The sequence below is a fragment of the Palaemon carinicauda genome, chromosome 15 (genome assembly GCF_036898095.1).
Source record: "Palaemon carinicauda isolate YSFRI2023 chromosome 15, ASM3689809v2, whole genome shotgun sequence".
Taxonomy (NCBI): Eukaryota; Metazoa; Arthropoda; class Malacostraca; order Decapoda; family Palaemonidae; genus Palaemon; species Palaemon carinicauda.
The window spans coordinates 127,103,047-127,122,939 of record NC_090739.1 but is presented as its reverse complement, the minus strand read 5'-3'; the positions used below and the strand labels follow the sequence as shown (position 1 = coordinate 127,122,939).

The following is a 19,893-nucleotide window of genomic DNA, read 5'->3' as shown; positions in this document are numbered from 1 at the left end:
GGGCAAAATATAAATCATACAATGCTATGTCACTTCCCAAAGTATATGTTATGATATAAGTTATGCAATGCCTTGTAACTTATCAAAGTATGTCATAATATAAATTAAACAATGCTTCTTCACTTCTCAAAGTATTTGTCATGATATAAATTATACAATGCTTTGTCACTTCCCAAAGTATATGTCATAATATAAATCGTACAAGGCTTCATTCCTTCCCAAATTATGTCAAAATATAAATCATACAATTCTTCTTCACTTCTCAAAGTATATGTCATAATAAGAGTCATACATTGCTTTGTTCCGTCCCAAGTATATGTCATAATATAAACTATACAATTCTTCTTCACTTCCCAAAGTATATGTCATAATATAAACTGTACAATGCTTCTTCACTTCCCAAAGTATATCTCATAATATAAACTATACAATTCTTCTTCACTTCCCAAAGTATATGTCATAATATGAGTCATACATTGCTTTGTTCCGTACCAAGTATATGTCATAATATAAATTATACAATGCTTCTTCACTTCCCAAAGTATATGTCAAAATATAAATTATACAATGCTTCTTCACTTCCCAAAGTATATGTCATAATATAAATTATACAATGCTTCTTCACTTCTCAAAGTATATGTCATAATATAAATTATACAATGCTTCTTCACTTCCCAAAGTATATGTCATAATATAAATTATACAATGCTTCTTCACTTCTCAAAGTATATGTCATAATATAAATCATACAATGCTTCTTCACTTCTCAAAGTATATGTCATAATATGAGTCATACATTGCTTTGTTCCGTACCAAGTATATGTCATAATATAAATTGTACAATGCTTCTTCACTTCCCAAAGTATATGTCATAATATAAATTATACAATGCTTCTTCACTTCCCAAAGTATATGTCAAAATATAAATTATACAATGCTTCTTCACTTCCCAAAGTATATGTCATAATATAAATTATACAATGCTTCTTCACTTCCCAAAGTATATGTCATAATATAAATTATACAATGCTTCTTCACTTCCCAAAGTATATGTCATAATATAAATTATACAATGCTTCTTCACTTCTCAAAGTATATGTCATAATATGAGTCATACATTGCTTTGTTCCGTACCAAGTATATGTCATAATATAAATTGTACAATGCTTCTTCACTTCCCAAAGTATATGTCATAATATAAATTATACAATGCTTCTTCACTTCCCAAAGTATATGTCATAATATGAGTCATACATTGCTTTGTTCCGTACCAAGTATATGTCATAATATAAATTGTACAATGCTTCTTCACTTCCCAAAGTATATGTCATAATATAAATTATACAATGCTTCTTCACTTCCCAAAGTATATGTCATAATATAAATTATACAATGCTTCTTCACTTCCCAAAGTATATGTCATAATATAAATTATACAATGCTTCTTCACTTCCCAAAGTATATGTCATAATATAAATTATACAATGCTTCTTCACTTCCCAAAGTATATGTCATAATATAAATTATACAATGCTTCTTCACTTCTCAAAGTATATGTCATAATATAAATTATACAATGCTTCTTCACTTCCCAAAGTATATGTCATAATATAAATCATACAATTCTTCTTCACTTCTCAAAGTATATGTCATAATATAAATCATACAATGCTTCTTCACTTCTCAAAGTATATGTCATAATATGAGTCATACATTGCTTTGTTCCGTACCAAGTATATGTCATAATATAAATTGTACAATGCTTCTTCACTTCCCAAAGTATATGTCATAATATAAATTATACAATGCTTCTTCACTTCCCAAAGTATATGTCATAATATGAGTCATACATTGCTTTGTTCCGTACCAAGTATATGTCATAATATAAATTATACAATGCTTCTTCACTTCCCAAAGTATATGTCATAATATAAATTATACAATGCTTCTTCACTTCCCAAAGTATATGTCATAATATAAATCATACAATGCTTCTTCACTTCTCAAAGTATATGTCATAATATGAGTCATACATTGCTTTGTTCCGTACCAAGTATATGTCATAATATAAATTGTACAATGCTTCTTCACTTCCCAAAGTATATGTCATAATATAAATTATACAATGCTTCTTCACTTCCCAAAGTATATGTCATAATATAAATTATACAATGCTTTTTCACTTCCCAAAGTATATGTCATAATATAAATTATACAATGCTTCTTCACTTCCCAAAGTATATGTCATAATATAAATTATACAATGCTTCTTCACTTCCCAAAGTATATGTCATAATATAAATTATACAATGCTTCTTCACTTCCCAAAGTATATGTCATAATATAAATTATACAATGCTTCTTCACTTCTCAAAGTATATGTCATAATATGAGTCATACATTGCTTTATTCCGTACCAAGTATATGTCATAATATAAATTGTACAATGCTTCTTCACTTCCCAAAGTATATGTCATAATATAAATTATACAATGCTTCTTCACTTCCCAAAGTATATGTCATAATATAAATCATACAATGCTTTGTCACTTCACAAAGTATATGTCATAATATGAGTCATACATTGATTTGTTCCGTACCAAGTATATGTCATAATATAAGCTGTACAATGCTTCTTCACTTCCCAAAGTATATGTCATGATATAAATTATACAATGCTTTGTCACTTCACAAAGTATATGTCATAATATAAATTATACAATGCTTCTTCACTTCTCAAAGTATATGTCATAATATGAGTCATACATTGCTTTGTTCCGTACCAAGTATATGTCATAATATAAATTGTACAATGCTTCTTCACTTCCCAAAGTATATGTCATAATATAAATTATACAATGCTTCTTCACTTCCCAAAGTATATGTCATAATATAAATTATACAATGCTTCTTCACTTCTCAAAGTATATGTCATAATATGAGTCATACATTGCTTTGTTCCGTACCAAGTATATGTCATAATATAAATTGTACAATGCTTCTTCACTTCCCAAAGTATATGTCATAATATAAATTATACAATGCTTCTTCACTTCCCAAAGTATATGTCATAATATAAATTATACAATGCTTCTTCACTTCTCAAAGTATATGTCATAATATGAGTCATACATTGCTTTGTTCCGTACCAAGTATATGTCATAATATAAATTATACAATGCTTTGCCACTTCCTAAAGTATATGTCCTGATATAAACCATCCAATGATTTGTCACTGCCTAACCACAAGCTATTCTAGAATGTAATAAAATCTTAGATATTCTATCACAGTTAATAAAAATTCTAATGTTATTTTGTTCATGTGCATTTGCCTATTTAAATTCATCTACATTATTAAATTTGTGGTGAGAAATACAGTTATTTGTATTATTGCAGAAATATAAAAAGAATTTTCGTTCATTTCAGATCATCCAGAATGGAACCAGTCCATGACTTCAGCCGACTGCGGGTGACTGATTCACCCCAAGACAGCTCGGCAGCAAAACCCCAAGTCATTCCAGATGGACTTTATCCTCAAGGGAAATCTTTTGCTCCATCCGCTCCACATAGACCACTTGGTGATTTTCATAACAGGGTGACCACTGGTAAATATGGCGGGTTTGGATCTGCTCTGAGCGCTGGGAGAAATACATCAGTTAATACCACCAGGAACGTTCAAATGACTTCAGCATTCTCTGATGATTTGTCCAATTTCAAGAAGCTACACCCTCCCCCTCAGTACCACGAAGCGGTCGACAGCCTGCACAGGTTTAACATTAACCCAGAATCCAGCCTTCAAAAGTATGCTTCAGAAACTTCTCTCCTGTGGTCCCAAACGGGACAAAATGAACGTTACGCGGAGACTGAACAGGACTGTCGTCGTGGGAGATCACAGTCTAATGCAGCGTATATCAGTCGTCCCTTGGACATTCCAAAAAGTCACCCAGAAGTCAACGAGTGCCTCGATTCATCTATGAAGACCCCGTCTTCTTTCTCAGACCTGAACTTGCCGTTCCCTCAGCAGACAATGCCTGCTACCAGGCCAGTGACAGACTCGAATTTCCACCAGAAGCCCCATTTAGTCCCCAGAAGGTCAAGAAATCACAGAGATGGTTCACAGGGTCCAAATGGGAATTCCCTAGCATCGTTTAAGAGCCAAATGCGTTCAAAGAGTCCTAGCCTTGAATGCTTTTTAAATCAAGGTAATCTAGATTTGACATTCCAACAGTCATATAGAACCAAAAGTCCAAGCATTGATTGCATTGGAACACGGAACAACACTTATGGCAACACCTCATTTGCACCTAAAAGCACAAGTATTGATACTCATTTAAACAGAGTTTCTCAACCAGCTGAAACACCTGCAGTTCCAATTCCTAATCTCTCTCGTAATCAGGACATTCAACAATCAGGAAACTCACTAACTGTCCACAAGGCAAAGCACTTCCGTAGCAAAAGCCCAAGTTTAGATGCTGGCGTTTTCCTTGAGGCTGTGAGAAGTGGCCATTATTTAGAGCCTCAAACAAGTGGGTTGTCCTTTCTACGTACTTTGAATAGTCACGCTGTATCAGAAATCAAGAATGAACCTGAAAAGAATCCAGATAATACATTTTCAATACCCATTCCAGGGTCTCTTGAACGCAGACCAAGTGCTCAAAGTCTGCCAGATCTGTCCGGGCCGGCCCTAGACGATCTGTGCCCAGTCACGGTATTTTCTTCCCAGTCTACATCTACCAGACAAGTTGATAATCAAAACTGTCACAGAAAAATCTTTGCTACCTCTGGAGGACAATCAGATTTGGGCGGTTATGCGACACTTTCCTCTCAGAGCTCAAAACCCATATTTTCAACCGGAGACACCGAGATAAGACGACCGCCCCAGAACAGAGTCTTACGATCCTCATGTGATCAAAGCATTCCACTTATGACTATCAACAGGGCCTCCCCGTCGCCTTCATACAAACATCAACAAGATGGCAGTGCTCTCAGAAACGATTCCTTGCTTCCAGGGCTGGATCAGGCTATTCCTCCTTTGGAATCTCAGCCTATACCTGGGAATTCTAACCTCGTCATAAGCAGTCTCAGACAAAACTCAGGTAAGTGTTATTACACGAGAGGATGCAGGAGACATAAGATGGTCTAGTATGTAGATTTTTTAATCCTATTGTTATGACTGTAGAATTATTTAGCTTTAGCCAGGGGTGTAAGTGAAAATTATATCTGTAAATTCTTTTTATATATATGTTCCTTGATCTTTTCATCAGATGTTTACTGTACTTTCGTTGAAATTTGGAATACTTGAAGTTAACCTTGTATCCTAAGAAAGCGCTTATTAAGTTCTTCTCTATAGCCTGGGTGTATCTAGGTCTTCTCCCAGCATTGCCAAAACGATTATCTTATTGAAGGTTATACTAATCAAAGTGTAGCTTTTATTGTTATTCTTTTCTGTAAGAGTGACATTCGACAGTTCGACTTGACACCGATCTTGGTCAACACCATGAATGTCAACTATAGTCAATTCTTTTTAGTTAGGTATATTTGCACCGGCTCACAAGGGTGCCCTTTTAGCTCGGAAAAGTTTCTTGATCGCTGATTGGTTGGACAAGATAATTCTGACCAATCAGAGAGCAGGAAACTTTTCCGAGCTAAAAGGGCACCGCTGCGAGTCAGTGCAAATGCGCCTCATTAAAAAAAATTGAGTATAGTACTGGAAAGGTGTATCAGAATCATCAGTGATATATCTTTCAAGTAAATCTTAAATTTCTTTACTTTAAAAGTTCATGATAACAGTTTTGGCTAATAATCAAATAGAGTATACAAAAGTCTGAAATACTGAAGTGGAGATTGATTACATGATGGCAAATTGTTAATATCAACCATTGTATGTCATAGTGATTGTACTGTATAAGAAATGAATCCAGCTAAAGCAAAGAGTTTTAGTAAAGAAGGATATTTCTTGTTTGATGGTAAAGTTGGAATGTGTTAAAGGATATGGATAATGCCAGGGTTGTTTACATACATGCGTACATACACACAAATAGATTACATATATATATATATATATATATATAAATATATATATATATATATATATATATATACATTTATGTGTGTGCGTGTATGTCTGTGAGTGTGTCTAGAAATCAGCTATCAAGGGATTGGCATAGAATATGTACTAACGCCACAAAACGAAAAATGAAGACTTGATTGGAGTAAATTGAAGTCTTCTAACTTTTCCTTTCATGGTATATGTACAATATATATATATATATATATATATATATAATAAGCATTATAATGTATATACAATATGAATTATAATGTATATATATGTATATGATTATATATATATATATATATATATATATATAAATACGCAGATGAAATATATATATATATATATATATATATACATATACATATACATACATAGCACTGAAACTCAACTGATATTCATACTCCATTTCAGCAGTTAAAGTGTGTCTTTACGAGTCAATTTTCAGAAACATTATATTTGCAAAAAGAAATTTTCATTCCTATTCACAACGGTAAATGACTCAAGAAACCGTAATTGAAGACATCGATCACGAGACATTATCATTAGCCTTATCTGATAAGGGTCTTAGGCAATCATTACATGGAGATAAACTTGTGTTGATAAGGATTTTACAAATTTTCAGTGTAAAGATATGATCGTCAATATTCGAAAACATTTTTAGATGTATTGTGGTGAAGGAGTTGAGATAATTTGAAAATAATTTTCAAATAATAGTTAGTAAGTCTGTGATTACTAAATATGTATTATTATTATTATTATTATTATTATTTACATTATTATTATTATTATTATTATTATTATTATTATTATTATTATTATTGTTATTATTATTATTAATATTATTATTATTATTATTATTATTATTATTATTATTATTATTATTATTATTATTATTATTATTATTTATATTATAATTATAATTATTATTATTATTATCATTTATTATTATTATTATCATAGCAAACTAGGCTATATCCCTAGTTGGAAAAGCAAGATACTATAAGCCCAAGAGCTCCAAAATTGAAAATAGCCCAGTGAGGAAAGGAAACAAGGAAATAAATAAACCACTAGAGAAGAATATACAGTAAAAATATTTCTAGAACATTAACAGAAAATTTGATCCTTCACATATAAACTATAAAAACTATAAAAAAGGGAAAAGAAATAAGATAGAACAGCAAACTCTAGTTTACCCCCAAGCAAGAGAACTCTAATTCAAGATGAAATAAATAATTTATAGAATGTAAGTGACGAGGAAATACAAAGGGAAACAAGAGACGAACAAGATAGAAAAAAAAAGAGAATTAAGATGAAATAAATAATAATTTATAGAATGTAACTGACGAGGAAATACTAAGGGAAACAAGAGACGAACAAGATAGAAAAAAAGAGAGAATTAAGATGAAATAAATAATAATTTATAGAATGTAACTGACGAGGAAATACAAAGGGAAAAAAGAGACGAACAAGATAGAAAAAAAGAGAGAATTAAGATGAAATAAATAATAATTTATAGAATGTAACTGACGAGGAAATACTAAGGGAAACAAGAGACGAACAAGATAGAAAAAAAAAGAGAATTAAGATGAAATAAATAATAATTTATAGAATGTAACTGACGAGGAAATACTAAGGGAAACAAGAGACGAACAGGATAGAAAAAAAGAGAGAATTAAGATGAAATAAATAATAATTTATAGAATGTAACTGACGAGGAAATACTAAGGGAAACAAGAGACGAACAAGAGAGAAAAAAAGAGAGAATTAAGATGAAATAAATAATAATATATAGAATGTAAGTGACGAGGAAATACTAAGGGAAACAAGAGACGAACAAGAGAGAAAAAAAGAGAGAATTAAGATGAAATAAATAATAATTTATAGAATGTAACTGACGAGGAAATACTAAGGGAAACAAGAGACGAACAAGAGAGAAAAAAAGAGAGAATTAAGATGAAATAAATAATAATATATAGAATGTAAGTGACGAGGAAATACTAAGGGAAACAAGAGACGAACAAGAGAGAAAAAAAGAGAGAATTAAGATGAAATAAATAATAATTTATAGAATGTAACTGACGAGGAAATACTAAGGGAAACAAGAGACGAACAAGAGAGAAAAAAAGAGAGAATTAAGATGAAATAAATAATAATATATAGAATGTAAGTGACGAGGAAATACTAAGGGAAACAAGAGACGAACAAGAGAGAAAAAAAGAGAGAATTAAGATGAAATAAATAATAATTTATAGAATGTAACTCACGAAGAAATACAGAGGGAAACAAGAGACGAACAAGAGAGAAAAAAAGAGAGAATTAAGATGAAATAAATAATAATTTATAGAATGTAACTGACGAGGAAATACTAAGGGAAACAAGAGACGAACAAGAGAGAAAAAAAGAGAGAATTAAGATGAAATAAATAATAATTTATAGAATGTAACTCACGAAGAAATACAGAGGGAAACAAGAGACGAACAACAGAAAAAAATGAGAAAATTAATGGCAGAAGGAAAGATGCATTTAGTTGAACACACAATCCCGAAGGTAACCAGATATTAACCAGAAATTAACCAGATATATCACCCGCGAAGCCAAACTTCAGCTGCGCTTATTTCCCCCCTCCCCCCTCTCTCGACTTCATGAGAGTAGGAAATGCATGAAGCATCATTCTGGCTCAATTCCCATCTCATTTCTCCCCCCCCCCACCCCCCTCCCCTCTTTTTTTTTTTTTTTTTTTTTTTTTTTTTTGCAGTCATAATTAACGGTCTTCGTCTGAGAGCTTCTCCTGAGATTCGGGACAAAGAAGGAGCAACGACCTTGGCTTCTCAAATATAGGAATTTGCTCTTCGTTCGTTTAGCGAAGTCGCCCTTCGGGTTTTAAAAAGGGTGGGGCGTTTTTTGGAGGGATGGTTGTCTTATATATGCATGCATATACAGTGTGTATATATATATATATATATATATACATATATATATATATATATATACGTATTTAAATATATATACATATATATACACACGTACATAAATAAGCACACACACACACACACACACATATATATATATATATATATACTGCACGCATATACAAACATATATATATATATATATATATACACATACATATATTCCTCTAGTGTTTATATTTTTCAATAAGATACAGGGTATAGGGCTTCAACCCAATATCTTCATCGACTTTCAAAGGAATAGAAAAAAATACTATATAATAAGAAGACTAACATACATATAACATACATACTGTATACTATGAATCGAGACTTATGTCTACCAGCTCAACAGTAAGTAAAAAAGAAACATTTGCAACAAGTTTGAACTTCTGAAGTTCCAATAATCAAGCTTTCTAATTACAATGATCATTCCATAGTATGGTTACAGCAGGAACAAAACTTCTAGAATGTTGTTTAGTTTAGACCCATGTTTTTAGTATGGTTACAGCAGTAAAAAAAAACTTCTAGAATGTTGTTTAGTTTAGACCCATGTTTTAGAAAAGGCGATAATTGCTAGAACTGCCTGCTTTCCTAGTAGTTGCTGTTATAGTCTAAACAGATTTGGCTAAAAAATAATATTCATAATCATGAAAAACCTTATACAACAATTGCAAAGAGCTAACTGAACGAAGATGCCAGCGTTTAATATCTAAATCTTTAAGAAATGTAACAGACTGCAAGTTAAGTAGAGAATTAGCAGCTGCAAGTCCAGACAGCAGATCTATATTCAATTGATGTTGATTGATATTGATGATACTTGCTAAGCTACAACCCTAGTTGGAAAAGCAGGATACTATAAGGCCAGGGGCCCCAAAAGGGAAACAATCCCAGTCAGGAAAGAAAACAAGAAAAAATAAAATATTTCAAGAACAGTAACAACATTAAAATAAATATTTCCTATATAAACTATAAAAAACTTTAACAAAACAAGAAGAGAAATTACATAGAATAGCGTGCCTGAGTGTACCCTCAAGCAAGAGAACTCTAACCCAAGACAGTGGAAGACTATGGTACAGAGGCTATGGCACTACCCAAGACTAGAGAACAATGGTTTGATTTTGGAGTGTCCTTCTCCTAGATTCTAGAAGAACTGCTTACCATAGCTAAGCTACAACCCTGGTTGGAAAAGCAGGCTGCTATAAGGCCAGGGGCCCCAATAGGGAAAAAAATCCCAGTCAGGAAAGGAAACAAGGAAAAATAAAATATTTTAAGAACAGGGACAACATTAAAATAAAAAATAGATGCATCCCCAAAAATCTGAAGATTTCCTGTTTACACTATTTTTTTTTTTTTTTTTTTTTTTTACAATTGAAGTGATAACGGACTAGATATGATTATTGACATTGAAAATGTTATAGAGAAAGTTACACAGAGAATTTGAATTGAGCTACTAGTTTCTAACTAGTTTCTACCCTTACTTTGAAGTTTTTCTTATTATTCAACTTCACCTCTCTTAATTTGTTCCATACATAATCTCTACCTAGATCTATGTTAAGGGATTTAGCAACAGCAGGTCTACTGGAGATAGGATCAATGCAAAGAGTAGAATCGTTTGCATGAAAAACACATTTGTTTTAGAGCCCAAGAAACATAAGTTTCTCATATGAAATGTGAATGTCAAGAACACTACAGTATATTAGTTTCCTTTTGTCCCTATGATGAATATCAACTACGCTTTGCAATCTATTAGTTAAAAATTCAACAAAATACTAAGGTAGAAAGATGGGTAGAAAATAATAAAAGAATAAGATGAATAAACATCCTATTAAGTATTTCAATTTCAACCAATTACTAAGATATAGGCCTAGTCTGGTCCTGTGTATATTGAATTCGTCTAAGTACTATGGGTAGATAACAAGAAAAGGATACGAAGGGCAAAACAACCTATTAGCCATTTAAATTTAAACCAATTACCAAGGATACGAAGGGCAAACAACCTATTAGCCATTCCAATTTAAACCAATTACTAAGCTATAGGCCTAGTCCAGTCCTGTTTATATTGAATTCGTCTAGGACTCTAGGTACCATGGGTAGAAAATGAGAAAAGCATACGAAGAGCAAACAACCTATTAGCCATTCCAATTATTATTATTATTATTATTATTACTTGCAAAGCTACAACCCTAGTTGCAAAAGCAGGATGCTATAAGCCTAAGGGATCCCAACAGGGAAAATAGCTCAGTGACGAAAGGAAACAAGGAAAAATAAAAGAATTTAAGAACTAACAACATTAAAATATATGTTTTTTTGTTATTATATAAAATGTAAAACTTTTAACAAAACAATAGGAAGAGAAATAAGATAGAAGAGCGTGCCCGAGTGTACCGGTACCGCAAGCAAGAGGGTTACTAGATATTATTATTATTATTATTATTATTATTATTATTATTATTATAAGCCATAGGACTCCAACAGGGAAAAATAGCTCAGTGAGGAAAGGAAAGGCTAGTAACATTAGCAAACCAACTGTTCTCACATAAACTCCGTGGCAATATGTCGACTTCGAATGGCTGAATTGTTCCATATAACGCGATATGAAAGAACATTTTGTCCCATCTCTTCTTCCTTTTAATTTAGCTTTATTCGGTTATTATCTAGGCGGTTGCTAGTTTTATTATCTATCATCAACTATAAACACTGAAACTCATTGTAAGTGGCGTAAGAAGCTATTACAATGCACTGTAATTGTTCAGTGGCCACTTTCCTCTTTGTAAGGGTAGAAGAGACTCTTTAACTATGGTAAGCAGCTCTTCTAGGAGGACACTCCAAAATCAAATCATTGTTCTCTAATCTTGGGTAGTGCCATAGCCTCTGTACCATGGTCTTCCACTGTCTTAAGTTGGAGTTGCCTTGCTTGAGGGTACACCTGGGCACACTGTTCTATCTTATATCTTATTCCTCTTCCTCTTGTTTCGTTAAAGTTTGTATAGTTTATAAAGTGATATTTTAATATTGTTGCTCTTAAAATATTTCATTTTTCCTTGTTCCCTTTCCTCACAGGGCTATTTTCCCTGTTGGGGCCGCTGGGCTTATAGCATTCTGCTTTTCCAACTAAGGCTGTAGTTTAGCAAGTAGTAATAACAACAACAACGATAATAATAATAATAATAATAATAATAATAGACCAATCAAAGATTTGTGTGTAACGTCAGCCGCAAAATAACATGCTACACTTCGCTCAACGAATAGAGCTATATTTAACCGTTGGGTTGAAATTTTCAAAATTGACATCAAACGTAAGATGAAGCTCACAACAACATTGATGAATCACTTGTGATTGTTATTTTGATACGATGACGCAAACCTGACAATTAGAAGAGCAGAGGGAACAAAGATGACAATGAGAACGCAGCAGGGCCAATTAATTCCGCCTTTGTTCGGGAACATCTGATGGTAACTTATCTAGTCTGGTGTGTGGCTAGCTATCCACGTGCCGTCATTTTGAAGAAGAGCCGGTAAGAATATCTTACGACATCATTGTTCATTTCATTTGTCTATTATTCATTTCCCTTACTGCCCTTCGTCTCGGTTGGTAGGGCAGCGTCTAAAGGGTCTAAATGTTTACTCTAATTCGTTTATTTCGGTTAGGTCTAATACACAATTCCACCAAAGGAGCATTATTTTCTTACCCAATTGCTCTTCGTCTCAGAATAAAACTAGAGGGACCCACACTAGAGCACAGATCTCTGCCGCGGTATCTTATTTCTCGACCTTTTTCACGACCTTGACCTTTGACCTTAATATGTATTAATTGGCGTGGATTTTCATACACTGAAATATGAACCCTGTTTGAAATCTCAGTGACAACGATGCCCAAAATAAGGCTGATTTCATGAATTTGACATTTTGCTCGACCGTAACCTTGACCTTTGACCTTGACCTTCCGAAATTTATCCATTTCTAGCTTTTTACATAACAGTTAATCCCAGCAAGGTTCACTACGATTGAAATTGTTATCAGGAAGCTGTTCACAAAGAGACACACACAAACAAACACACAAACAGGGGGTAAACCATAACCTCCTTCCAACTTCGTTGCCGGAGGTAATAATCAACTAAATGACCTTCCTCTCAGTTAGATGGAAAGCTTCCAAAGTCACACAATGAATTTTACGCCATTTTAACCTCTTACCAAATTCATCATAAGGTGCCTTCAGGCTAGACGCAAGCTGGCATGAGACCTACTTAACCTAAGACAACTTGAATCGGTGGAACTTCGAAAGTTCAAACTTGCAGCAAATGTTTTTATGTTGAATGGGCTGACTGAGTCTCTTTTAATAGTCAATTTATGAAAGGTCTATCTTAATGTTACTGTTATTAAAATACGTTATTTTAATTGTTCGTTACTTCTGTAGTTTGTTTATTTGATTATTTCTTTTTCTGACTATTTTTCGCTATATTTTAATGTTAGAGCCTTTGAGCTTATTGCATCCTGCTTTTCCAACTAGGGTTGTAGCTTAGCTAATAATAATAATAATAATAATAATAATAATAATAATAATAATAATAATAATAATAAAAGAAATGGTTGAAGTAATGAATTTCCCTTTGTACCCCTATAAATCTTCAACATTTTAGGGCCTTGAGCTGATATCATATCGGATTATTAGGAACTGTACCAACAATTGTAGACAGAAAGAGAGAAAACGACTAATGTTTATAAACCTAATTGTATAGGGTAAAAAAAAAGTTGTCAAATCCTCCAATGCAACTGTGTTAGTCACATTACCAAACCTCTACAGAGCAGAAGCAGACTCAAAGTGGCATCCCCTTATAAAGGACCAAAATCATGAATAGACTATACAAGATTCCAAGACAGGTGAAAGCAGAATTAATTACCTTACAATAAGACTTCCTTCACCGTACAGACATTTTCGGATTTGCTGTTGTTTTTATTTATGTAGATATAAAAACGAGATTTGATATACATAAATCAAAACATTGAGAATACCATATATCCATGAGAATAAATATTGAGAATACTAGAATATAGAAAATAGAGGGTTGGGCATGAATGTAAAGAGAGTTCTATATGTGAAAGTGATTGTACCAACTGTGATGTATGGATCGGAGTTGTGGGGAATGAAAGTGATGGAGAGACAGAAATTGAATGTGTTTGAGATGAAGTGTCTGAGGAGTATGGCTGGTGTATCTCGAGTAGATAGGGTTAGGAACGAAGTGGTGAGGGAGAGAACGGGTGTAAGAAATGAGTTAGCGGCTAGAGTGGATATGAATGTGTTGAGGTGGTTTGGCCATGTTGAGAGAATGGAGAATGGCTGTCTGCTAAAGGTGATGAATGCAAGAGTTGATGGGAGAAGTACAAGAGGAAGGCCAAGGTTTGGGTGGATGGATGGTGTGAAGAAAGCTCTGGGTGATAGGAGGATAGATGTGAGAGAGGCAAGAGAGCGTGCTAGAAATAGGAATGAATGGCGAGCGATTGTGACGCAGTTCCGGTAGGCCCTGCTGCTTCCTCCGGTGCCTTAGATGACCGCGGAGGTAGCAGCAGTAGGGGACTCAGCAGTATGAAGCTTCATCTGTGGTGGAAATGTGGGAGGTTGGGCTGTGGCACCCTAGCAGTACCAGCTGAACTCGGCTGAGTCCCTGGTTAGGCTGGAGGAACGTAGAGAGTAGAGGTCCCCTTTTTTGTTTCGTTTCTTGTTGATGTCGGCTACCCCCCAAAATTGGGGGAAGTGCCTTTGGTATATGTGTATGTATGTACTAGAATATCAAATAGCTATGAGACAAAACATTGAGAATACCATATATCCATGAGAATAAATATTGAGAATACTAGAATATCAAATAACTATGAGACAAAACATTGACAATACCAGATATCCATGAGAATAAATATTGAGAATACTAGAATATCAAATAGCTATGAGACAACACATTGAGAATACCATATGTCCATGAGAATAAACATTGAGAATACTAGAATATCAGATAGCTATGAGATAAGACATTGGGGATACTAGAATACCAGATAGCTATGAGACATAACATTGAGAATACCAGATAGCTATGAGATATAACATTGAGAATACTAGAATATCAAATAACTATGAGACAAAACATTGAGAATACCAAATATCCATGAGAATAAACATTGATAATACTAGAATACCAGATAGCTATGAGACAAAACATTGAGAATACCATAAATCCATGAGAATAAACATTGAGAATACTAGAATACCAGATAGCTATGAGACAAAACATTGAGAATACCATATATCCATGAGAATAAACATTGAGAATACCAGATAGCTCCGAGACAAAAAAATCGTAACGAATTGAATTATATTATTATTATTACTAGCCAAATTACAACCGTAGTTGGAAAGTAAGATGCTATAAGCCCTAGGGCACCAATAAGGAAAAATAGCCCAGTGAGGAAAGGAAACAAGGAAACAAATAAATGATGAGAATAAATTAACAATAAGTCATTCTAAAATCAGTAACAACGTCTAAAACAGGTATGTCCTATATAAACTATTACAACGACAAAAACAGATATGTCATATATAAACTATAAAAAGACTCATGTCAGCCTGGTCAACATAAAAACATTTGCTTCAACTTTGAACTTTGGAAGTTCTACTGATTCAACTACCCGATTAGGAAGATCATTCCACAACTTGGTAACAGGTGGAATAAAACTTCTAGAATACTGTGTAGTATTGAGCCTCATGATGGAGAAGGCCTGGCTATTAGAATTAACTGCCTGCCTAGTATTACAAACAGGATAGAGTTGTCCAGGGAGATCTGAATGTAAAGGATGGTCAGTTATGAAAAATCTTATGCAACATGCATAATGAAATAATTGAACGACGGTGCCAAAGATTAATATCTAGATCAGGAATAAGAAATTTAATAGACCGTAAGTTTCTGTCCAACAAATTAAGATGAGAATCAGCAGCTGAAGACCAGACAGGAGAACAATACTCAAAACAAGGTAGAATGAAAGAATTAAAACACTTCTTCGGAATAGATTGATAGAATGAAACTGCACGCCCGGGCCATATGAGAGAGAGAGAGAGAGAGAGAGAGAGAGAGAGAGAGAGGTTCTTCTGGATCCAGAAACAGCCATCCATATTCATTCCAGTGCTCAAATTATGTTCCTGGAAATTCAGTTCCAAAATGATGCAGCCTCCAGGAGTCGACGTAACGCATAAACCCCTGAGCGGCATATTGTACATTTGAATTCGTCGGCTGTCCGTTAAGTTCGTTACATTTCCAGCTGAAATACGACTTTGGATAGAGAGCCATGGGACGTAGCCTTAGCCGCCTGCTTGGACTTCCATCTATCTTATTTCTCTTCCTCTTGTTTTGTTAAAGTTCTTCATAGTTTATTATTATTATTATTATTATTATTATTATTATTATTATTATTATTATTATTATTATTATTAGCCAAGCTACAACCCTAGTTGGAAAAGCAAGATGCTATAAGCCCAAGGGCTCCAATAGGGAAAAATAGCCCAGTAAGGAAAGGAAATAAGGAAATAAATAAATGATGAGAATAAATTAACAATAAATCATTCTAAACACAGTAACAACGTCAAAACAGGTATGTCCTATATAAACTATTAACGTCAAAAACAGATATGTCATATATAAACTATAAAGACTCATGTCAGCCTGGTCAACATAAAAACTTTTGCTCCAACTTTGAACTTTGGAAGTTCTACCGATTCAACTACCCGATTAGGAAGATCATTCCACAACTTGGTAACAGCTGGAATAAAACTTCTAGAATACTGTGTAGTATTGAGCCTCATGATGGAGAAGGAAATATTAATTTAATGCTGTTACTGTTCTTAAAATTTTTTATAGTTTTCCTTGTTTCCTTTCCTCAATGGGCAACTTTCCCTACTGGAGCCCCTGGGCTTTATAGCATTCTACTTTTCCAACTACTAGTAGGGTTGTAGCTTAGCAAGTAATAATATTAATAATACTGTTTCTTTTCGTGACCATCGGTTAGTATATATATATATATATATATATATCATTTACTTCTCTGACGGGAGAAGTGATGTTATGTTTTCGCACCTGTTTGTCTGTTCGTTTGTTTGTGAACAACTTCCTGGTCACACTTTTACTCTTAGAGTAGTGAAACTATCAGTCATCAATTGTTATGTAGAGACGTGGAAGCGATTCAATGTTGAAAGTCCTAGGTCAAAGGTCAAGGTCAACGTCGAGAAAAAGGTCGCTCGAATTAACCCTAACCTTAATCTCAAGTTCGCACATGGTTGTCACACAGACTTCAAATACGCCTATGGTCTAAACTGATTCTGGGAAAGGCAATCTGGTTTCGAGAAATAACCTGCCGTGGCGGAGGTTTGCACTCTTAGGGTGCTTTTCTAGTTATGATAATAATGGTAATTAAAATACGTACGAATATTAGGATTGGAAGAGGAGGGAGATGACAAATTTTGAGGATATTGTGGCAAAAATGGCAGTAAACGGAATGAGACTTGAGGTAAGGAGAAAGAGTTGGGGTTAAAGGTTTTGAAGTCGCTCATGAATGGCAGAGGCAAGGGACAGTGACACTGCCCTTAGCAAGCAGGACAATGCCCTAGAGACTGACCATATATGATCAGCGCCCAAGCACCCTCTCCGCCCAAGCTAGGACCAAGGATGGCTAGGCAATGACTACTATTGACTCAGCAGATAGACCTATAGGCTCCCCCAAACACCACCCGCCACTTTAGCTCACAAGGATGGTAAGGTTGCAGACACTAAAGGTACTAACGAATATGAGCGGGACTCGAACCCCAATCTGGGGAAAACGAACGATTACGAGTATGATTGGTGTCCAATGATTAGGAAAAAATAAAGACTCGAACCCCTATCAGAGGAAAACGACGATTACGAGTATGATTGGTGTCCAATGAGTAGGAAGAATATCGAGAGAATGAGAATGTGGAAGAGAAAAGAGGAAGAGACGAGAAATAAAAGTTTAGGAATGTTATATGAAGACGGAAAGAGTAAAACCCTTCGTCCCTTCTCCATTTCAAGAGAACGTTCTCCTGTGGCCGGAGTGACAAGAATCGTCCCCAGATTCTTGTCTGTCAACTGGCTAAAGAAGTGTGTACATTTCACGTCATTCTACCACCCACAATGGCCGGGGATCGCTTTCCGTTTGTTTTGTTTGTGTGTTTCTTTTAGTTCCATTATATGGGGGCGTTAGGGGGTGTCTTCTGATACCCTTCCATTACAAAAAAAAAAAAATTATACAAGAAAAAATGGTTTTTGATATGGGCCAACTGTTGCCAAAATCTGCTTATTTCTTTCTGGTGTTTTTTACCAACTACTTTCTTCTTCTTCTTCTTCTCTCTCTCTCTCTCTCTCTCTCTCTCTCTCTCTCTCTCTCTCTCTCTCTCTTATTGTTTTTTACCAACTTTACATGTCGCAAATCTTAGGTTTGCATGATACTACCCGTCTCTGCTTACCTAAAGGATATTATTATTATTATTATTATTATTATTATTATTATTATTATTATTATTATTTCTTGCTAAGCTACAACCCAAGTTGGAAAAGCAGGATGATATAAGCCTAGGGTTCCCAATAAGGAAAGTAGCCAAGTGAGGTAAGGAGAAGAGGAAAAATGAAATATCTTAAGAACAGCAACACATAAACAAATATTTCCTATATAAACTACAAAACCTTTAAAAAAAAAACAAGAGGAAGAGAAATAAGATAGAATATAGAATAGTGTGCCCGAGTGTACCCTCAAGCAAAAGAACTATAACCAGCTTGAACCCGGCATTGTTCATTTTAAGTCCCCAGCTTAAACTTGCAATTCACAAGTGTTCCATAGATTACTGCAATATGTTTAAATGTTGTCTGATTCTGATAATAAACTAACCAAAGGGTAGTCAGGTTTTCATAAACAGACAACGACGTTAAAATCATAATTCATCTTTATAGAAGCAGGAAAGTTGGAACTTGGAGATTTTTTAATGCAAATTTCACCTTTAGAAATTTACTCCAAGATATGTTAACGTTTTAATTATCAGCAAATTATTTGCGAATAAAGCTGCTGCCTCCAAGACCACCTTGAACCACACCCACTACACTTGACTAACCACCACGTAAAAGAACAAATGGCTTAGGTCAAAAAGATGTACAATTCATCCTTCAAGACTCTTTAACTATGGCAAGCAGCTCTTCTAGGAGAAGGACACTCCAAAATCAAACCATTGTTCTTTAGTCTTAGGTGGTGCCATAGCCTCTGTACCATGGTCTTCCACTGTTTTAGGGGTAGAGTTCTCTTGCTTGAGGGTACATTCGGGTACACTATTTCGTTTCCTTATTTCCTTTCCTCACTGGGCTACTTTCCCTGTTGAAGACCTTAGGCTTATAGCCGAGTGCTTTTGCTACTTGGGTTGTAGTAACTTTGCTAATGACGTTAATAATTTAGACTAAGAAAAACTGGGAGATGAAAATGTACCAGGAAAAACTGTGGGATGAGTCTGGACCAGCAAAAACGGGATAAATCTGGACCAGCAAAAACTGGGTGATGAATCTGGACCAGCAAAAGCTGGGTGATGAATCTGGACCAGCAAAAACTGGGTGATGAGTCCAAAAACTGGGTGATGAGTCCAGACTAGCAAAAACTGGGGGATGAATCTGGACCAGCAAAAACGGGATAAATCTGGACCAGCAAAGTCTAGGGGATGAATCTGGCCCCGCTAAAACTGGGGTATGAATCTGGACCAGCAAAAACTGGGGGATGAATCTGGACCAGCAAAAACTGGGGGATGAATCTGGACCAGCAAAGTCTAGGGGATGAATCTGGCCCCGCTAAAACTGG

The 19,893-nt window shown here is 34.4% G+C and overlaps 1 protein-coding gene across 1 annotated transcript in view; it reads left to right on the top strand.

The window, feature by feature from the left end:
• Positions 1–3,426: 3,426 nt before the first annotated feature.
• The window catches only part of LOC137654727 (uncharacterized), a 202,835-nt gene continuing 186,368 nt past the window's right edge, over positions 3,427–19,893 (top strand). The window contains 1 exon segment of the mRNA XM_068388631.1: positions 3,427–5,096. Coding sequence (XP_068244732.1) covers positions 3,437–5,096 — 1,660 coding nt within the window. The 5' untranslated portion in view covers positions 3,427–3,436.